Source organism: Bombina bombina, chromosome 6, assembly GCF_027579735.1.
Source record: "Bombina bombina isolate aBomBom1 chromosome 6, aBomBom1.pri, whole genome shotgun sequence".
In the NCBI taxonomy this organism is placed as follows: domain Eukaryota; kingdom Metazoa; phylum Chordata; class Amphibia; order Anura; family Bombinatoridae; genus Bombina; species Bombina bombina.
In genome coordinates, this window is record NC_069504.1 from 976,472,031 (window position 1) to 976,491,733 (window position 19,703).

General features: G+C 39.9%; 1 protein-coding gene across 4 annotated transcripts in view; it reads right to left on the reverse strand.

Moving 5' to 3' along the window:
* Positions 1 to 19,703, reverse strand: part of LOC128664000 (leukotriene C4 synthase) — a 305,297-nt gene that overhangs the window by 114,961 nt on the left and 170,633 nt on the right. For 3 of the 4 annotated variants that reach the window (XM_053718634.1, XM_053718636.1, XM_053718635.1), the window contains one exon: positions 3,437 to 3,584. In XM_053718634.1, the coding sequence (XP_053574609.1) occupies positions 3,437 to 3,518 (82 nt within the window). In that variant the 5' untranslated portion in view covers positions 3,519 to 3,584. The remainder of the gene's footprint in view (positions 1 to 3,436; positions 3,585 to 19,703) is intronic. The other variant, XM_053718637.1, reaches the window with a different exon arrangement.

Here is a 19,703-nt window from a genome sequence, read left to right on the forward strand (position 1 = left end):
CTTACCTATAAAATAAAACCTAACCTAAATTACAATAACACCTAACACTACACTATAATTAAATAAATTTACTAAATTAAAAACAATTAAATAAATTAAATTAAATTAGCTAAAGTACAAAAACAAACAAACACTAAATTACAGAAATGTATATTTAAACTAATTACACCTAATCTAATAGCCCTATCAAAATAAAAAAGAGCCCCCCCAAAATAAAAAAAACTCTAGCCTAAACTATCAATAGCCCTTAACAGGGCTTTTTGCGGGGCATTGCCCCAAAGTAATCAGCTCTTTTACCTGTAAAAATACAAACAACCCCCCAACAGTAAAACCCACCACCTACACAACCAACCCCCCAAATAAAATACTAACTAAAAAAACCTAAGCTCCCCATTAAATTAAATTAGCTAAAGTACAAAAACAAACAAACACTAAATTACAGAAAATTATATTTAAACTAATTACACCTAATCTAATAGCCCTATCAAAATAAAAAATAGCCCCCCCAAAATAAAAAAAACCCTAGCCTAAACTATCAATAGACCTTAACAGGGCTTTTTGCGGGGCATTGCCCCAAAGTAATCAGCTCTTTTACCTGTAAAAATACAAACAACCCCCCAACAGTAAAACCCACCACCCACACAACCAACCCCCCAAATAAAATACTAACTAAAAAAACCTAAGCTCCCCATTGCCCTGAAAAGGACATTTGTATGGGCATTGCCCTTAAAAGGGCAGTTAGATCTATTGCAGGCCCAAACCCTAACCTAAAAATAAAACCCACCCAATACACCCTTAAAAAAAACCTAACACTAACCCCCTAAAGATCGACTTACTGTTCTGAAGACTGGACATCCATCCTCAAGGAAGCGGCAGAAGTCTTCATCCAACCAGGCCGAAGTCCTCAACGAAGCCGGGAGAAGTCTTCATCCAAGCGGGGCAAAGTGGTCCTCCAGACGGGCAGAAATATTCATCCAGACGGCATCTTCTATCTTCATCCATCCGACGCGGAGCGGGTCCATCTTCAAGACATCCGACATGGAGCATCCTCTTCATCTGAAGTCTTCAGCCAATAGAATGCGAGCTCAATCCTATTGGCTGATTGCATCAGCCAATAGGATTTTTGCAACCTTAATTCCGATTGGCGGATAGAATTCTATCAGCCAATCGGAATCTAAGGGACGCCATCTTGGATGACATCACTTAAAGGTACCTTCATTCAGTAAGAAGACTCCGGATGAAGAGGATGGTTGGATGAAGACTTCTGCCGCTTCCTTGAGGATGGATGTCCGGTCTTCAGAACAGTAAGTCGATCTTCAGGGGGATAGTGTCAGGTTTTTTTAAGGTTGTATTGGGTGGGTTTTATTTTTCGGTTAGGGTTTGGGATTGCAATAGAGCTAACTGCCCTTTTAAGGGCAATGTCCATACAAATGCCCTTTTCAGGGCAATGGGGAGCTTAGGTTTTTTTAGTTAGTATTTTATTTGGGGGGTTGGTTGTGTGGATGGTGGGTTTTACTGTTGGGGGTTGTTTGTATTTTTTTTTTACAGGTAAAAGAGCTGATTACTTTGGGGCAATGCCCCGCAAAAGGCCCTTTTAAAGGCTATTGATAGTTTAGTTTAGGCTAGGGTTTTTTTTATTTTGGGGGGGCTTTTTTTATTTTGATAGGGCTATTAGATTAGGTGTAATTAGTTTAAATATCTTGTAATTTGTTTATTATTTTCTGTAATTTAGTGTTTGTTTTGTACTTTAGCTAATTTAATTTATTTAATTGTTTTTAATTTAGTAAATTTATTTAATTATAGTGTAGTGTTAGGTGTTATTGTAACTTAGGTTAGGTTTTATTTTATAGGTACTTTTGTATTTAGTTTAGCTAGGTAGTTATTAAATATTTAATAACTATTTAATAACTATTATACCTAGTTAAAATAAATACAAGCTTGCCTGTAAAAAAATAAATAAACCCTAAGCTAGCTACAATGTAACTATTAGTTATATTGTAGCTAGCTTAGGGTTTATTTTATAGGTAAGTATATATTTTTAAATAGGAATAATTTAGTTAATTATAGTAATTTTATTTATATTTATTTAAATTATATTTAAGTTAGGGGTGTTAGGGTTAGACTTAGATTTAGGGGTTAATACATTTAATATAGTGGCGGCGACTTTGGGGGTGGCAGATTAGGGGTTAATAAATGTAGGTAGGTGGCGGCGAAGTTAGGGACAGCAGATTAGGGGTTAATAATATTTAACTAATGTTTGCGAGGCGGGAGTGCGGCGGTTTAGGGGTTAATATGTTTATTATAGTGACGGCGATGTCCGGAGGGGTAGATTAGGGTTAAAAAATATAATGTAGGTGGCGGCGATGTTAGGGATAACAGATTAGGGTTTAATATTATTTAACTAGCGTTTGCGAGGCGGGAGTGTGGAGGTTTAGGGGTTTATTATAGTGGCGGCGATGTCCGGAACGGCAGATTAGGGGTTACAAATTTTATTTTAGTATTTGCGATGTGGGAGGGCCTTGGTTTAGGTGTTAATAGGTAGATTATGGGTGTTAGTGTACTTTTTAGCACTTTAGTTATGAGTTTTATGCTACAGCGTCATACCATAAAACTCTTAACTACTGACTTTAGAATGCGTTAGGGATCTTGGAGGTAGAGTGTGTACCGCTCACTTTTTGGCCTCCCAGGACAGACTCGTAATACCGGCGCTATGGAAGTCCCATAGACAAAAGAGTTTACAAAGTTTACGTAAGTCGTTTTGCGGTAAGGCCAAAGAAGTGTGCGGTGCCCCTAAACCTGCAAGACTCGTAATAGCAGCGGGAGTAAAAAAGCAGCATTAGGACCTGTTAACGCTGCTTTTTTTACCTTAATGCACAACTCATAATCTAGCCGAATGTTTTTTGTTCATGTCTAGTAAAAATAGACTTTTAACATGTTTAATTGTTGCTCATGATAGAATCATTTTAAATAAAATGTCCCTTTAGGATATAAAGTTATTGGTGGAGCACAGCGGCTTGGTACAAGCATATGAAGGAGCAGCACAATAGGCACTAATTCACATCTGTTCTTTTACATACTGTATATATTACATAAAATGTAATTGATATATTCCACTTTAAACAACAATAAATAACTAGAAATTCTAAAGAACTGTCAGTTCATCAATCTTCTAATTTACTATAAGCCAAAAGCCAGAGTTACTTATGAAATCTCCAGTGTTATGAACATAAATGTGGCAAAACAATTATGTTACTCGCAGCAGATGGGAGCCTGTCACATATATTATCATTTCACTTTGGCAGCAAAATAGATACAAATAATTAAGAAAATATCTCTTTGTAATCACAGGGCTAAATCAAAATGCTGACAATGTATCACGGTTACCTTCAACTACAAAAAGGCTAGAAAGAAACAATGGCCACACTGTGTTATTTACCTTGTTCCAGTATCCCAAGGAGGGTGACGGCACCAAGCAGGACAATGCTTTCCGGTGTTTGCAAGTTTGCAGATGACGGCATTGTCTTGTTGATGTGGTTTTCTTTTTAAAACATGGAGTGCTTCAAAATTCTTGTGTCAGGGACCTGCTGCATTAACAAAATGTCATTGTATTGTTAAACTCCCGGCTTCTCTATATATATTACATTTACAGTAACCTGATTGAAACACTACTGTGTTATCAAATGATCACATTTCTAATGCAGAACAGGCAATTCCCAAACCCACAGTCTATTAGGAACAAAATACTTAGTTCAAGGAGTCAGGAAGCAGAATATTCCTGTGCTTTAGACAGGCAGAGTAATGCTTGCACATAAACCACACAGGATTGCTTACGGTTTCATGCAATATTAATGATCTGCAAGGAAGATGTTTTAGTGGGAGACCTTAATTGCTACTAATCCACATTCTGAATGGTGCTGTATATTTTTAACCCTGTTGTGGGGAATATACAAATAGGAACAGGAATAGGAGAGAATTTGTTTAAAAATAAAATGACTTCATATGTAATTCACTACAACTGCAGAAATATGTATACAGATGGCCAGCTTACAAGTGGCGCGCTAATTATAGCGCTGGACGCAATACGCAAACATCGATGGACTGTGCTAACATTAGCGTGTGACTTGATATTAATCGCTCTAGTACAACCTGTATGTTCAACTAAGATTGCAAATGCACTAACTTGTGCTCATATTACAAGTTGAAAGTTATAGGCTGCGCTCAAGAGAAAGATGAATCTGCACCTGAATATTTAATGTCTTGAGACCTGAAGTAAAGGGTTAAAAAAAAAAGTTGCACAAAACACATCAAAAGCATATAAAAATAAAATGTCTAAATGTGAGCGTGTGTGTATATACTGTATGTATATATATATATATATATATATATATAGATATATATTCTAAAGATGCTTGCCATGAAGGGGTTGAATAATTTTGAATATATATGCATTTCTAATCAAAATATTTAACCCCCTTGCAAATCAGGTTTATTGTCTAAATTTACAGACTTTCAGCTGCTTGCAATGAACAAATCAAACAAAAGCAATTGAAATAGCTTAACACAACAAATGCTTCAAGTGGTTTCCCCAAATTCAACTGAAAATGCAACTTTTCATGAATTCTGCAGTCTCGAAACTATTCAACCCCTTCATGGCAAGCATCTTTAGTACTTAGTAGAGCACCCATTTTGCTGTTATGTCCTGCTGCAAACAAGATGCATAAACCGACACCAACTTCTAGCCCATTCCTCATGAGCAATGGCCTCCAGTTCAGTAATATTCTTTGGTTTGCGTGCTGCAACCGCCTTCTTCAAATACCACCAGAGATGTTCTATGGGGTTCAAGTCAGGTGACTGTGATGGTCACTGTAAAAACTTCCTGGACTTCTGCAACTAAGCCTTGGTGGAATTTGAAGTATGTTTGGGATCATTGTCCTTTTGGAAGGTCCAATGACGTCCAAGCTTCAGCTTGCTCACAGACAGCATGACGTTTTCTCCTAGGATTTCCTGATACTTCAATGAATCCATCTTGCCTTCCAAACGCTCCAGGTTTCCAGTGCCAGAGTATGCAAAGCAGCCCCAGAGCATCACAGAGCCACCACCATGATTAACTGTAGGCAGAGTGTTCTTTTCAGTGTATGCTTCATTCTTACCGCTGATCCATCGGGCCAAAAAGGTCCAGTTTTTTTTCATTGCTCCACAGAACACAACCCCAAAATTTCAGTGGCTTATTTATATGATTTTGAGCATATTCGAGCCAACTTTTCTTGTGCTTTTGGGTCAGTAGTGGTGTAGATCTTGGAGTTCTGGCATGGAAACCTTCTGCGTTTAGTACACCCCTTTCTGTGAAAACTGAAACCTCAGGCCTTGCTGCAGGTCCTTTGCAGTCACTCAAGGGTTTTTCTCAACCTGCCTTCTCAGAAATCTGTTTGCAGCTGTTAATATCTTTTTGTATCCTGTTCTTTGTTTGTGAAGGATGATGATCTCTTCTTTTAACTTTTTGGACCATTCTTTTGCCATATTTCTAACATGCAGTCAAACGTGACACTCAACCAACCACTAGCCGGTTCAGGTATTTAATGTCCCTGAGACCTTGCTGAATAGGGCGAGCAATACGCTTGCCGTATTCAGCATTGCACCAGCAGCTCACAAGAGCTGCTGGTGCAATGCCACCCCCTGCAGACTCGCGGCCAATTGACCGCCAGCAGGGGGTGTCAATCAACCCGATCGTACTCGATCGGGTTGATTTCCGGCGATGTCTGTCCGCCTGCTTTTTGTGACCGCTGTTTCATAACTGCTGTTTCTGGCGAGTCTGAAGACTCGCCAGAAACAGGGGCCATCAAGCTCCTTACGGAGCTTGATAACTAGAGGCCATTGTGTTTGTTAGGGTGTTAGGTTTAAACGTAACTTTTTTTTCCCCATAGACAGCAATGGTGTTGTGTTACGGCGATCGCCATTCCGCACTTCAGGTTTTAGTTTTTTTTCTAACACCTTCCCCCATTGATGTCTATAGGGGAAAGCGTGCACAAGCACGTATTCTCAGCCCTTGGATTTTTTTCGGTATGGAGCTTATCGCCACCATATCGCACGCTCATAAATATTGGATCTGGTTTTGATCACATTTAAAAGGACTTTTAAATTTGAATCAACTCTACAAACAGTTAAGGAACAAGAGGAAACCAAAGCTACCAAGACGTATAAGGAATACAATAAATCTTCACACATTTGTGCAATTAAATTAATTGAAACCAATTTAGCAGGCTGGATATAAATTCCCCACAATTGCCTATAGGTGTATGCTTGATAAAGGCTGAAACCACAGCCGAAACGCGTTGCAATACACCTATTAAGGATAATCAGTTTACAGTGTTCTCCTTTGAACACTCTCTGTTGCCGTAGAGCAGACTTCCACAAGTCACGTGATCACCGCAGCGTCCGCATCTCACGCTGAAGGAAAGTTTCTGAGGCTCCAGAATCAGCTATCTACAATTGACACCACAGGACAAGGACATCAGCCAGAAAGAACGGCACTTGGATCATAGTTGTGCTGCACCTGCCATCAAAGACCGGGACATTCATCACGGCTTAATAAGGTCAGAGGGCATATTTCAATAGTGCTGCAGGATATAGCAGATGGATAAGCACGCCAGCTGTGTTTAAAATCTGTTTCATTTGGGATTCATAACTCTCCAATCTAAACACACTAAACTTGTGCATATATAAGAAGCACTCAGCTGCATTTTAAATGTATTGGAACATTTTCCTTCACAGTTTATTAACCTGGATGAACAATCCTATATATATATATATATATATATATATATATATATATATATATATATATATATATATATATATATATATATATATATATATATATATATATATATATATACACACACACATTGTGATATTTCCTAAACTGTGATTTACACCATTTAATTGCATTTTCATATTGTTTTTGTATTGAATTTTATATCTATATTGCATCTATGTATACATTTTATACTTTGGGTACCTTTTTTATATTCTAAGTTGGCCAACCTTTTTTTTCTGTGATTTATTTATTGAACTCTCTAGATGTGGCAATTAAAACTTTATGCATAGATTAGACCACACTGAGAATTTTATATGAATTGATATAAATATACTTTTTTATATTTTAGACCAAATAAAATTTTGACTACACATTATACTTCTAGGGGGATATTTATCAAAGGTCTGGCGGACCTCATCCGACAGTGCAGATCACGTCTGCCAGACCTCGCTGAATGCGGAGAGCAATACGCTCTCCGTATTCAGCATTGCACCAGCAGCTCTTGTGAGCTGCTGGTGCAACTCCGCCCCCTGCAGATTCGCAGCCAATTGGGGGTGTCAATCAATCCGATCGTACTTGATCGGGTTAAATTCTGGCGATGTCTGTCCGACTGCTCATAACTGCTGTTTCTGGTGAGCCTGCAGGCTCGCCAGAAACACGGGCCCTCAAGCTCCATCTGGAGCTTGATAAATGGGCCCCCTAGTGTTTATTGTACACGCTTCATGTATTTTCTTTGACATAACAGCCTCCCATATAATATCCATAACAGTTTTGTAGTAGCTTTGCGTAGCGCTTTCTTTACCTATCTTCCTAACCTTTGCTCTGCCTCCAAAGTTCTAGAGGGGAACTTCCTGGTTTAGAAAGCATACAAAACACCCAGTGCAAGAAATATAAAACACTTCCTCCAAATTGCCAGTGGAATCATGTTTTGTGGTCCGACAAGTCAACCTTTTTAAATAGTTTTTGGAAAAAACAGCCATATCAGCGTCCAGTCCAAAAGCCAGCGTCTGTCAATGTAACGCTCGTGGGATACTCCTCTATCAGACCAAACTCGACCAGTAGTCTTGTTATCCCGGCGTCGAGCCAGAATGAAAGGGAATATCCCAGAGCAGAAAAAGTTAGTGAGATGAGGAAGGCGGCACTCACCACAGGCAGGACAGCCCCCAGCGGCAACAGCAGAGCAGTCCAAGGATGAACCACTAGAATGGTCAGGCAGGCAGGGTTTGGCAACAGCAAAACAGTCCAAGGATAAACCACTAGAATGGTCAGGCAAGCAGGGTTTGGCAACAGCAAAGTCGTCCAAGGATAAACCACTAGAATGGTCAGGCAGGCAGGGTTTGGCAACAGCAAAGCAGTCCAGCAGATTGAGGGTTAAGGCAGGTAGAGTAGTCAGACAGGCAGGTTCAGCAACAGGATTAAAGCAGGTAGAGTAGTCAGACAGGCAGATTCAGCAACAGTAATCAATCCAGCAGTTTAAGGGTTAAGGCAGGTAGAGTAGTCAGACAGGCAAATTCAGCAACAGTAATCAATCCAGCAGTTTAAGGGTTAAGGCAGGTAGAGTAGTCAGACAGGCAGTATTCAGCAACAGATATCAATCCAGCAGTTTAAGGGTTAAGGCAAGTAGAGTAGTCAGACAGGCAGATTCAGCAACAGTAATCAATCCAGCAGTTTAAGGGTTAAGGCAGGTAGAGTAGTCAGACAGGCAGTATTCAGCAACAGTAATCAGGCACTTAAAAAGAACGATCTGTCACACCCAGGAGTAACACCTATACTTGGGCAGTGACAGATCGTTTGTGGAAGTTTAAATAGGCGTATGATTCGCGCTACTGAGGTCTGACTGGCATCAGGAGCGTGCGGCGATGACGTCAACGTCGCACGCATCTGAGCCGACACTGCCCCTGGCAACGAGCAGGGAAGGAGATGCCGTTCCCTTAGCAACAGCTAGAGCGGCGCGGCGTGACACCCACGGAATGGGTAACTTACACATCTGTGAGGGCACCGTTAATGCAGAAAGATATGTTTACATTTTGGATCAATATATTCTGCCATCCAGATGTTGTCTTTTTCAGGGACGAACCTGCATTTTCCAGCAGGACATTAAACCACATTCTGACCAGATTACAAGCGCATGTTTGTGTAAGCAAAGAGTGCGGGTGCTAGCATGGCCTGCCTGCAGTCCTGTCCTGTCTCCGAGAATGTGTGGCACATTATGAAGCGCAAAATAAGGCAACAAAGGCCCCGTACAGTTTGCATAAAACCCTTCATTGGACAAATTAATTGTGGTTGAAATTAGTCCATTTTCCTCAGACTAGAAAAAAAATTAATCTAAAAATCATTCAACAGTTTGTTATTAGAAGAGTTTCATAAATAGCCAAATTAATATTTTGATATGACGCATCAAAATACTACACCCATCTGGGATACTTGAAAAGCATATCGATTTATTGGGATGGAATTTTTCTTGCTTTGATAGGATATATATGTATGTATATGTGTGTGTGTATAAAATGTGTGTATGCATAGCATTTATCAGAAATTTCACAATGCTTTTCTAACCACCTGCATACAAATGAAAGTTTTTGACAACATTTACAACTGTCCTTATAGGCATAATGTGAAGGGATTTTCTATTTCAGACTAGATGATGCTGGAAAGAAAACACGTTTGAGATATATATGCAGTGCAGTTTGCAATCTATATCAGACTGCTGAGGCCAACAATCTCAAAACATCTTATGTAGAAGAGGTGGACAAAATACCTGCCTGTCACATACCAAGACACAAAAGTCATATGGCTAGATTACGAGTTGTGCGTTATGAGGGGAGCGGTGCTAACTTGCAGTTTATTGTCACCCCTCACTGGTTTTTTATCAACCCGGCGTTAACAGACAAGAAGTGAGCGTAGAGCAAAATTGCGCTCCACACTGCATTCCAATACCAGCGCTGCTTAAGTGAGTGGTGAGCTGGTTATACGTGCTCCTGCATGATTTCCCCATAGACATCAATGGGGAGAGCCGGCTGAAAAAAAGTCTAACACCTGTCAAAAAGCAGCGTAAAGCTCAGTAACGTAGCCCCATTGATTCCTATGGGGAAACAAAATTTATGTTTACACCTTAAAATGAACCCTGAGTCTAAACACCCCTAATCTTACACTTATTAAACCCTAATCTGCCGCCCCCGATATCGCCGACACCTACATTATACTTATTAACCCCTAATCTGCTGCGCCAACATCGCCAACACCTACATTATATTTATTAACCCCTAATCTCCCGTCCCCAATGTCGTCGCAACCTATCTACACTTATTAACCCCTAATCTGCCGCCCCCAACGTCGCCGCCACTATATTAAATGTATTAACCCCTAAATCTAAGTCTAACCCTAACCCTAACACCCCCTAATGTCGTTGGAAGAGGATGCTCCGCGCCGGATGTCTTGAAGATGGAGCTGCTCCGCATTGGAACGATTAAGATGGAAGATGCCGTCTGGATGAAGACTTCTGCCCGTCTGGAGAACCACTTCTGCCTGTCTGGAGGACCACTTCTGCTGGCTTCGTTGAGGACATCTTGCCGCTTGGATGAAGACTTCTCCCAGTAAAGGAATCTTCGGGGGTTAGTGTTAGGATTGTTTAAGGGTGTATTTGGTGGGTTTTATTTTTAGGTTAGGGCTTTGGGCAGCAATAGAGCTAAATGCCCTTTTAAGGGCAATGCCCATCCAAATGCCCTTTTCAGGGCAATGGGGAGCTTATTTTTTTTAGTTAGGGTTTTATTTGGGGGGTTGGTTTTGTGGGTTTTACTGTTGGGGGGTTGTTTGTATTTTTTTTTTACAGGTAAAATAACTGATTTCTTTGGGGCAATGCCCCGAAAAGGCCCTTTTAAGGGCTAATGGTAGTTTAGTTTAGGCTAGGGTTTTTTTAATTTATTTTGGGGGGGCTTTTTTATTTTGATAGGGCTATTAGATTAGGTGTACTTAGTTTAAAGATCTTGTTATTTGTTTTTTATTTTCTGTAATTTAGTGGGTTTTTTTTTGTAATTTAGCTAATTTTATTTAATTTATTTAATTGTATTTAATGTAGGGAATTTATTTAATTGTAGTGTAGTGTTAGGTGTTATTGTAACTTAGGTTAGGTTTTATGTTACAGGTCAATTTGTATTAATTTTAGATAGGTAGTTATTAAATAGTTAATAACTATTTAGTAACTATTCTACCTAGTTAAAATAAATACAAACTTGCCTGTAAAATAAAAATAAATCCTAAGCTAGATACAATGTAACTATTAGTTATATTGTAGCTAGCTTAGGGTTTATTTTATAGGTAAGTATTTAGTTTTAAATAGGAATAATTTAGGTAATGATAGGAATTTTCTTTAGATTTATTTAAATTATATTTAAGTTAGGGGGTGTTAGGGTTAGACAAAGATTTAGGGGTTAATACATTTAATATAGTGGTGGCGACGTTTGGGGCGGCAGATTAGGGGTTAATAAATGTAGGTAGGTGGCGCCGATGTTAGGGACAGCAAATTAGGGGTTAATAATATTTAATTAGTGTTTGCGAGGCGGTAGTACGGTGGTTTAGGGGTTAATATGTTTATTATAGTGGCAGCGACGTTGGGGCGGCAGATTAGGGGTTAATAAGTGTAGGTAGGTTGTGGCGACATTGGGGGAGGGAGATTAGGGGTTAATAAATATAATGTAGGTGTTGGCGATGTTGGGGCAGCAGATTAGGGGTTAATAAGTATAATGTAGGTGGCGGTGATGTCGGGAATGGCAGATTAGGGGTTAATAAATTTATTTTAGTGTTTGCGATGCGGGAGGGCCTCGGTTTAGGGGTTAATAGGTAGTTTATGGGTGTTAGTGTACTTTTTAGCACTTTAGTTATGAGTTTTATGCTACAGCTTTGTAGCGTAAAACTCATAACTACTGACTTTAGAATGCGTTAGGAATCTTGGCAGTAGAGGCTGTACCGCTCACTTTTTGGCCTCCCAGGCAGACTCGTAATACCGGCGCTATGGAAGTCCCATAGAAAAAAGCCTTTATGAAATTGACGTAAGTTGGTTTGCCGTAAGGCCAAAAAAGTGTGCGGTACACCTATACCTGCAAGACTCGTAATAGCAGGATTTATTTTACAGGTAATTTTGTATTTCTTTTAGCTAGGTCATTATAAATAGTTATTAACTATTTAATAGCTATTGTACCTAGTTAAAATAAATATAAAGTTACCTGTAAAATAAATATAAATCATAAAATAGCTACAATGTAATTATTAATTACATTGTAGCTATCTTAGGGTTTATTTTACAGGTAAGTATTTAGTTTTAAATAGGAATAATTTATTTAATGATAGTGTAGTGTTAAGTGTAATTGAAACTTAGGTTAGTTTTTATTTTACAGGTAAATTTGACTTTATTTTATCTAGGTAGCTATTAAATAGTTAATAACCATTTAATAGCTATTGTACCTAGTTAAAATAAATTTAAATTTGCCTGTAAAATAAAAATAAATCCTAAAATAGCTACAAAATAATTATTAGTAATATTGTAGCTATATTAGGGTTTATTTTATGGGTAAGTATTTAGTTTTAAATAGGAATAATTAATTTAATAAGAGTGATATTTATTTAGATTTATTTAATTAATATTTAAGATAGGTGTTAGGGTTAGTGTTAGACTTAGGTTTAGGGGTTAATAATTTTATTATAGGTTGCGGCGGTGTAGGGGGGGCAGGATAGGGGTTGATAAATTTATTATAGGTGGCGACGGTGTAGGGGGGCAGATTAGGGTTTAATAAGTTTAATATAGGTGGCGGCGGGGTCCGGGAGCGGCGGTTTAGGGGTTAAACAATTTATTTAGTTGCAGCGGGGTCCGGGATCCGCAGGATAGGGGTTAATAAATTTATTATAGGTGGCAGCGGTATAGGGGGGACAGGATAGGGGTTAATAGGTATTATGTAGGTGGCGGCGGGGTCCGGGAGCGGTGGTTTATGGGTTAATACATTTATTATAGTTGCGGTGGGGTCTAGGAGCGGCGGTTTAGGGTTTAATAACTTTATTTAGTTGCGGGGGGCTCCGGGGGCACCGGTATAGGGGGTAGAACAGTGTAGTTTAGTGTGGGTGCTTAGTGACAGCTTATCAATAAAGCTGGGAAAAAAACGAAGAGCTGCGAGATCAGATGAGTGATAACTATCACAGTCCGCTGCTCATCGCCCCATACTTGGTGCTTTTTGACAGCTTCTTTGATAACTTTGGCGAACGTATTCAGGTCCGCGGTGGCGATGTGAGGCGAGTTTAGGCGGGCGTATTGGGGCTGGCGAAGGCAGGTAAGTAGACGGCTTGATAACTAGAGGCCATTGCATCTATCTTAGGTTTTATTTTTATTTCACAGGTAAGTTTCTATTTATTTTAACTAGGTAGGCTAGTTAGTAAACAGTTATTAACTATTTACTAGCTACCTAGTTAAAATAAATACAAATTTACCTGTAAAATAAAACCTAACCTGAGTTACACTAACACCTAACCTTACACTACAATTAAATAAATTACATTAATTAAATACAATTAACTAAATTACAAAAAAACAAACACTAAATTACACAAAAAAAAAAGAAATTATCAAATATTTAAACTAATTACACCTAATCTGATAGCCCTATCAAAATAAAAAAGCCCCCCCAAAATAAAAAAAACCCCTAGCCTAAACTAAACTGCCAATGGCCCTTAAAAGGGCCTTTTGCGGGGCATTGACCCAAAGAAATCAGCTCTTTTACCTGTAAAAAAAATACAAACAACCCCCCAACACTAAAACCCACCACCCACACAACCAAAGCCCCCAAATAAAATCCTATCTAAAAAAACCTAAGCTCCCCATTGCCTTGAAAATGGCATTTGGATGGGCATAGCCCTTAAAAGGGCATTTAGCTCTTTTTCAGCCCAAACCCCAAGCTAAAAATAAAACCCACCCAATAAACCCTTAAAAAAACACTAACCCTGAGGATCCACTTACAGTTTTTGAAGACCGGACATCCATCCTCAACGAAGCCGGGAGAATTCTTCATCCAAGCGGCAAGAATTCCTCAACGAAGCCGGGAGAAGTCTTCATCCAGACGGCAAGAAGTGGTCCTCCAGGCGGGCAGAAGTCTTCATCCAGACGGCATCTTCTATCTTCATCCTTCCAATGCGGAGTGGCTCCAACTTCAAGGCATCCGGCGCAGAGCATCCTCTTCTGACGACGGCTACTGAAGAATGAAGGTTCCTTTAAGGGATGTCATTCAAGATGGCGTCCCTTGAATTTCGATTGGCTGATAGAATTCTATCAGCCAATTGGAAAAAAAAAAATACAATTGTCAATTGAAATGGTAAAACATGTCTTATGTAATTCTGGTTCATTCAGTAGGTGCATGGCATTTTAAAGGAGCAAAACACTTTTAAACCACTAGTCAACAATAGATGCACAGGTATGCACAAAGGGTGTGTCGGATGTGCCTGGGCACACCCTAATCATCATCATATACACAAACACTCTTCCAAGGGGGGGCGCTATGCCACGCTCCATGCTGGTGAGGAGATCAAAGAGATCTCTCTGACTGGTCCATGGCATCTCTGTGCTACCAGAGAGTTCTGTGTCACTCAACACCGCACCCACTGGCTTCATTCAGTCAGGGAGCAAGGCCTGGAGGTCATGTCACCTCTCAACTTGCTTTCTGACGCACAGGAAGCAGAAAGACTCAAAGGAAGTTAAGTAATTTTAACAGCACAAACAAAGGGTAAATTTGTTTTTTAAATGTAATAATGTGGGGTGCAAAGTGAGCGGAGTTTGATTATATATAATGCTCAATATTTCCAAAACCAAATTGGCACAAACTTTTTGCGGCACAAATTAGAACAAAAGCAGTACAAAGAAATGCCATATTTGCTTTTTTTGGATTGCAAAGTGGCCTGGTTTGAAAAAATATAATGCTCAATATTTCCAAAACCAAACCGGCGCAAATGTTAATTTTTTTACTAAAAATCAGCATAATTTCAGCACAAACGAATGGTATATTTGTTTTTAAAATGTAATATTGCTTGGTGCAAAGTGGGCGGAGTTTGATCATATATAATGCTTATATCTCCAAAACCAAACCAGCACAAATGTTAATTCTTGCAGCACAAATCTGCACAACACAGCACAAATTCACATTTTAAAAACATCGAGTGCCAGGGGCGGAGCCTACGCTTTGAGCGACAGGATGTGTCTCAGTGAAGCTTATATTTTATTAAACTTGTTTTTTAGCTTCAAACAAGAAGAGCTATCTTACAAGGACTTTCATATTTAGAAGCTAAGATTGTCTACATACTCTGCCCTGCCTCTGCCAGGAGCGGATGAACGACACCCTGACCTATGTTATTTCAGTAAGCCGTGCATGACTTCTGTTATTTAGACCATCACCGATTCTGAGATAGAGAATAGTGTGGCTGAGGGTCCTGCACACATTCCCCTCCCCCCCAGGCCTCTGGGTCAAAAAGTACGCAGATACTAATATTGCTACAAGCCCTTGTTCTATACCTATGAACTATTAGGGCTACTTTACTTGATTTTCACCACTATTCAACATGGAAGATATCCAGCAAGTACTACAAACTCTCTTTACAGATCTCAAAGTGGAACTGATAAAGCAGGTTGGGCGCTTGGGAAAGATTGCTAAACTGGATGAGATTCAACTCCTGGATCGCTGGCAATTACCTACAGATGAGCTATTACTCTTAAAACAGCGGGAGCAGGATCCTGAATGTATTGGGATGTTGTGGGACAGCTAAACCTCGTTGAATGCGGCCAATCCTGAGGAACGGGCCATAGTCCAATTAGCTCATCTATCCGACAAGTCAAAACCCACACAGAGCAATCTTCATGTTTATCCAACGATCCTGCCTGATGTGCTGTGGTTGGGGGCGAGGGGCCCTAGCTACCCGATCACGGGACCTTACCCGCTTGTTTGGATGTTCTGCACAGAGGAGAGCTTATTTGATCCTACTGCTGGTACTTTGTTCCAGTGAAGCCGAAGTAACCAACATGGGAATTCCACCAATTTTTTTTTAAACCCCTCTGAGACTAATACTCTGGCATTTCGATGTGGGGTAGGATAATATATATCAGACAGCAGAGACTACCTTTATCTGTTTGTGTGGTATCATATCTGGCCTTTTTGGGAGATCCCCCAGACAGATGTGGGACTTATAGTTAAGTTTATAGTTAGGCATAGTTTACTGCTTATATTTGCTCACTAAAATGTTCATGCCACATTGTAAGTTTATTCTATGCCCGCAGGTTTGTTTTACAGAGTTTTAGTTGATATCTATTTGCCTCTTAGGAAGTTTATACAAATGTACTCATCTTATATACTTTTTAGCTTAAATATGTAACTGTATGCAATCTTTGATGTCTGTAATTGTTTATTAACCTTAATAAAAACATTTAAATGAAAAAAAAAATGGAAAACAACATGGACTGCCAACTTTACGCAGCTGAGGTGAATTGGATGGTGGGTTACATCATTTTCACTGACAAAAACATACTAAAAACAAAAGCAGCACAAATAAAAATGTTAACAGCAAAAACACAAACACAGCACTAACCAACAAGCCCGGTTTAATTTCTTTTGGCCGTTGTAGGGGGGCTTGGTGACCTTTATTAAATCATTGATAAATCAAAAATAAAACAAGATAGAAAGGAGATTTAAATAGCACAAACACAGCACTAAACAATCAGCCCAGTTTCATGTATTTTAGCTGTTGTAGGGGGGCTTTGTGACCTTTGGTGACCTTTAATTAATTGTCAATAACTCAAAAAACAATTGCTATTATTTTAAAAATAAAAGCAACACAAATCTTAATTTTTATGGCACAAAACAGCACAAACATATAAAACGAAACACAGTGGATTTTATATTTGTGCCGATTCCAGGGGCCCAGCTTCACACAGCCAATATGAGTATAGACGAGTAAATATGATGACAGTTCATTTAATCTGATTGGGGTTCTGGTCATGTGACAGTCTGTTACATATTTTACTACTATAATCCTGGTAACTTTGTTTTTTACTTCTAAAAGTATGCATAGTCTTTCCTGTTCAGACATCTGTGGAAAGTCTGTTATTTCTTTCATTAATTCTGGGAAGGATTTATCCCTTAAGAGTTTGTATCTTGTACAGAGTAATAGAAACACAACGAACAGAGGTAACAGACCCGCAGGTACAATAAGCAGAGGGATCAGACCAAAAGGTTCAATAAACAGAGAGAACAGACCAGCTGGTAAAATAAGCAGAAGGGACGGACCAGCGGGTACAATAAACAGAGGGAACAGAACAGCATTTACAGAGGGAACAGACCAGCAGGTACAATAAGCAGAGGGAACAGACCAGCTGGTACAATAAGCAGAGGGAACAGACAAGCCCAGCTTGTACAATAGGCAGAGGGAACAGCCAAGCTGGTACAATAAGTAGAGAGAACAGACCTGCAGGTACAATAAGCAGAGGGAACAGATCAGCAGGTACAATAAGCGGAAGGAACAGACCAGCAGGTACAATACGCAGAGGGAACAGACAAGCTGGTACAATAAGCAGAGGGAACAGACAAGCTGGTACAATAAGCAGAGGAAACAGACCAACAGGTACAATAAGCAAGGGGAACAGACCTGAAGATACAATAAGCAGAGGGAACTGACCAGAAGATACAATAAGCAGAGGGAACAGACCAGCAGGAACAATAAGCAGAATGAACAGACCAACAGGTACAATAAGCAGATGGAACAGACCAGCAGGTACCATAAGCAGAGGGAACAGACCAGCAGAGGGAACAGATCAGCAGGTACAGTAAGCAGAGGGAACAGACCAGCAGGTACAATAAGCAGAGGGAACAGACCAGCAGGTACGATAAGCAGAGGGAACAGACCTGCAGGTACAATAAGCAGAGGGAACAGATCAGCAGGTACAATAAGCGGAAGGAACAGACTAGCTGGTACAATAAGCAGAGGGAACAGACAAGCTGGTACAATAAGCTGAGGAAACAGACCAGCAGGTACAATTAGCATATGGTACAGACCAACAGGTACAATAAGCAAGGGGAACAGACCAGAAGATACAATAAGCAGAGGGAACAGACCAGCAGGTACAATAAGCAGAATGAACAGACCAACAGGTACAATAAGCAGAAGGAACAGACCAGCAGGTACAATAAGCAGAGGGAACAGACCAGCAGGTACAATAAGCAAAAGGAAAAGACCAGTAGGTACAATAAGCAGAAGCAACAGGCTAGCAGGTACAATAAGCAGAAGCAACAGGCTAGCAGGTACAATAAGCAGAGGGAACAGACCAGCAGGTACAATAAGCAAAGGGAGCAGACCAGCAGGTACAATAAGCAGAGTGAACAGATCAGCAGATACAATAAGCAGAGGGAACAGACTAAGAGGTACAATAAGCAAAGGGAACAGACAAGCAGGCACAATAAGCAGAAGGAAGAGACAAGCAGGTACAATAAGCAGAGGGAACAGACCAGCAGGTACAATAAGCAGAGGAAACAGACCAGCAGGTACAATAAGTAGTGATGTCCCGAACTGTTCGCCCGCGAACGGTTCACAGCGAACATAGATTGTTCGCGTTTGTGGGCGAACACATGGCGATGTTCGATCCGCCCCTATGTGTCATCATTGAGGAAACTTTGACCCTGTATGTCACAGCCGTCTGACACATTAGAGCCAATCAACATCAGACACTCCCTCACAGACCCTCCCAGCTACTCGGAATCCGCCATTTTAGACTCATAACGACCTTGCTTTCTTAATGAGAGGACGTGTTGTGTTTTTGCTCCTGACATTAATAGGAAAAACATAGCTAGGCTAGTGTATTTAGTGTCCACTACAGTCCAGAAGGACTCCACTCATCTCTGCTGCAAGAACAGCACCCCAAAAAGCCCTTTTTATAGCTATATTTCATGCCGTTTTTTTTTTTTTCGTATTTTTTTTATTAGCATTTGCCTGGCTTTCAGCCTGTGTGTTTAAGGCTCACAGCATATGCTGTGATTACTGCCACCACTGATATCTCCCTAACAACATTAGTTTAAATTTAACTAACCAAAAATTTTAATTATTTTGCTAGTGTAATTTTTTTTCATTTTCTATCATATACTCTGGTTCATTGCTCTGTGCCAGCCACCAGTGTTAATATCCGTTTATAACATTATTTTAAATTTAAAAATTTATATTTAAATCATTTTTCTAGTGTAATCTAATTACATTTACTATCAGGCCTGTGTCTGTCAGGCTCACTCAGCATTAATATACCTAATTTTTTTTCAGTCTTTTGGTTAATTGGTCTGTGCCAGGCAGCCACCCAGCACTCATATCTTCTTCACCTTAATTTAAATATAAAAAAAGTCCAGCAGGTACAATAAGCAGAGGGAACAGTCCAGCAGGTACAATAAGCAGAGGGAACAGACCAAGAGGCACAATAAGCAGAGGGAACAGCCAAGCTGGTACAATAGGCAGAGGGAACAGACCTGTAGGTACAATAAGCAGAGGGAACAGATCAGCAGGTACAATAAGCGGAAGGAACAGACCAACAGGTACAATAAGCAGAAGGAACAGACCAGCAGGTACAATAAGCAGAGGGAACAGACCAGCAGGTACAATAGGCAGAAGGAACAGACCAGAAGGTACAATAAGCAGAGGGAACAGACCAGCAGGTAAAATAAGCAGAAGGAACAGACCAGCAGGTACAATAAGCAAAAGGAAAAGACCAGTAGGTACAATAAGCAGAAGCAATAGGCAAGCAGGTACAATAAGCAGAGGGAACAGACCAGCAGGTACAATAAGCAAAGGGAACAGACCAGCAGGTACAATAAGCAGAGTGAACAGATCAGCAGAT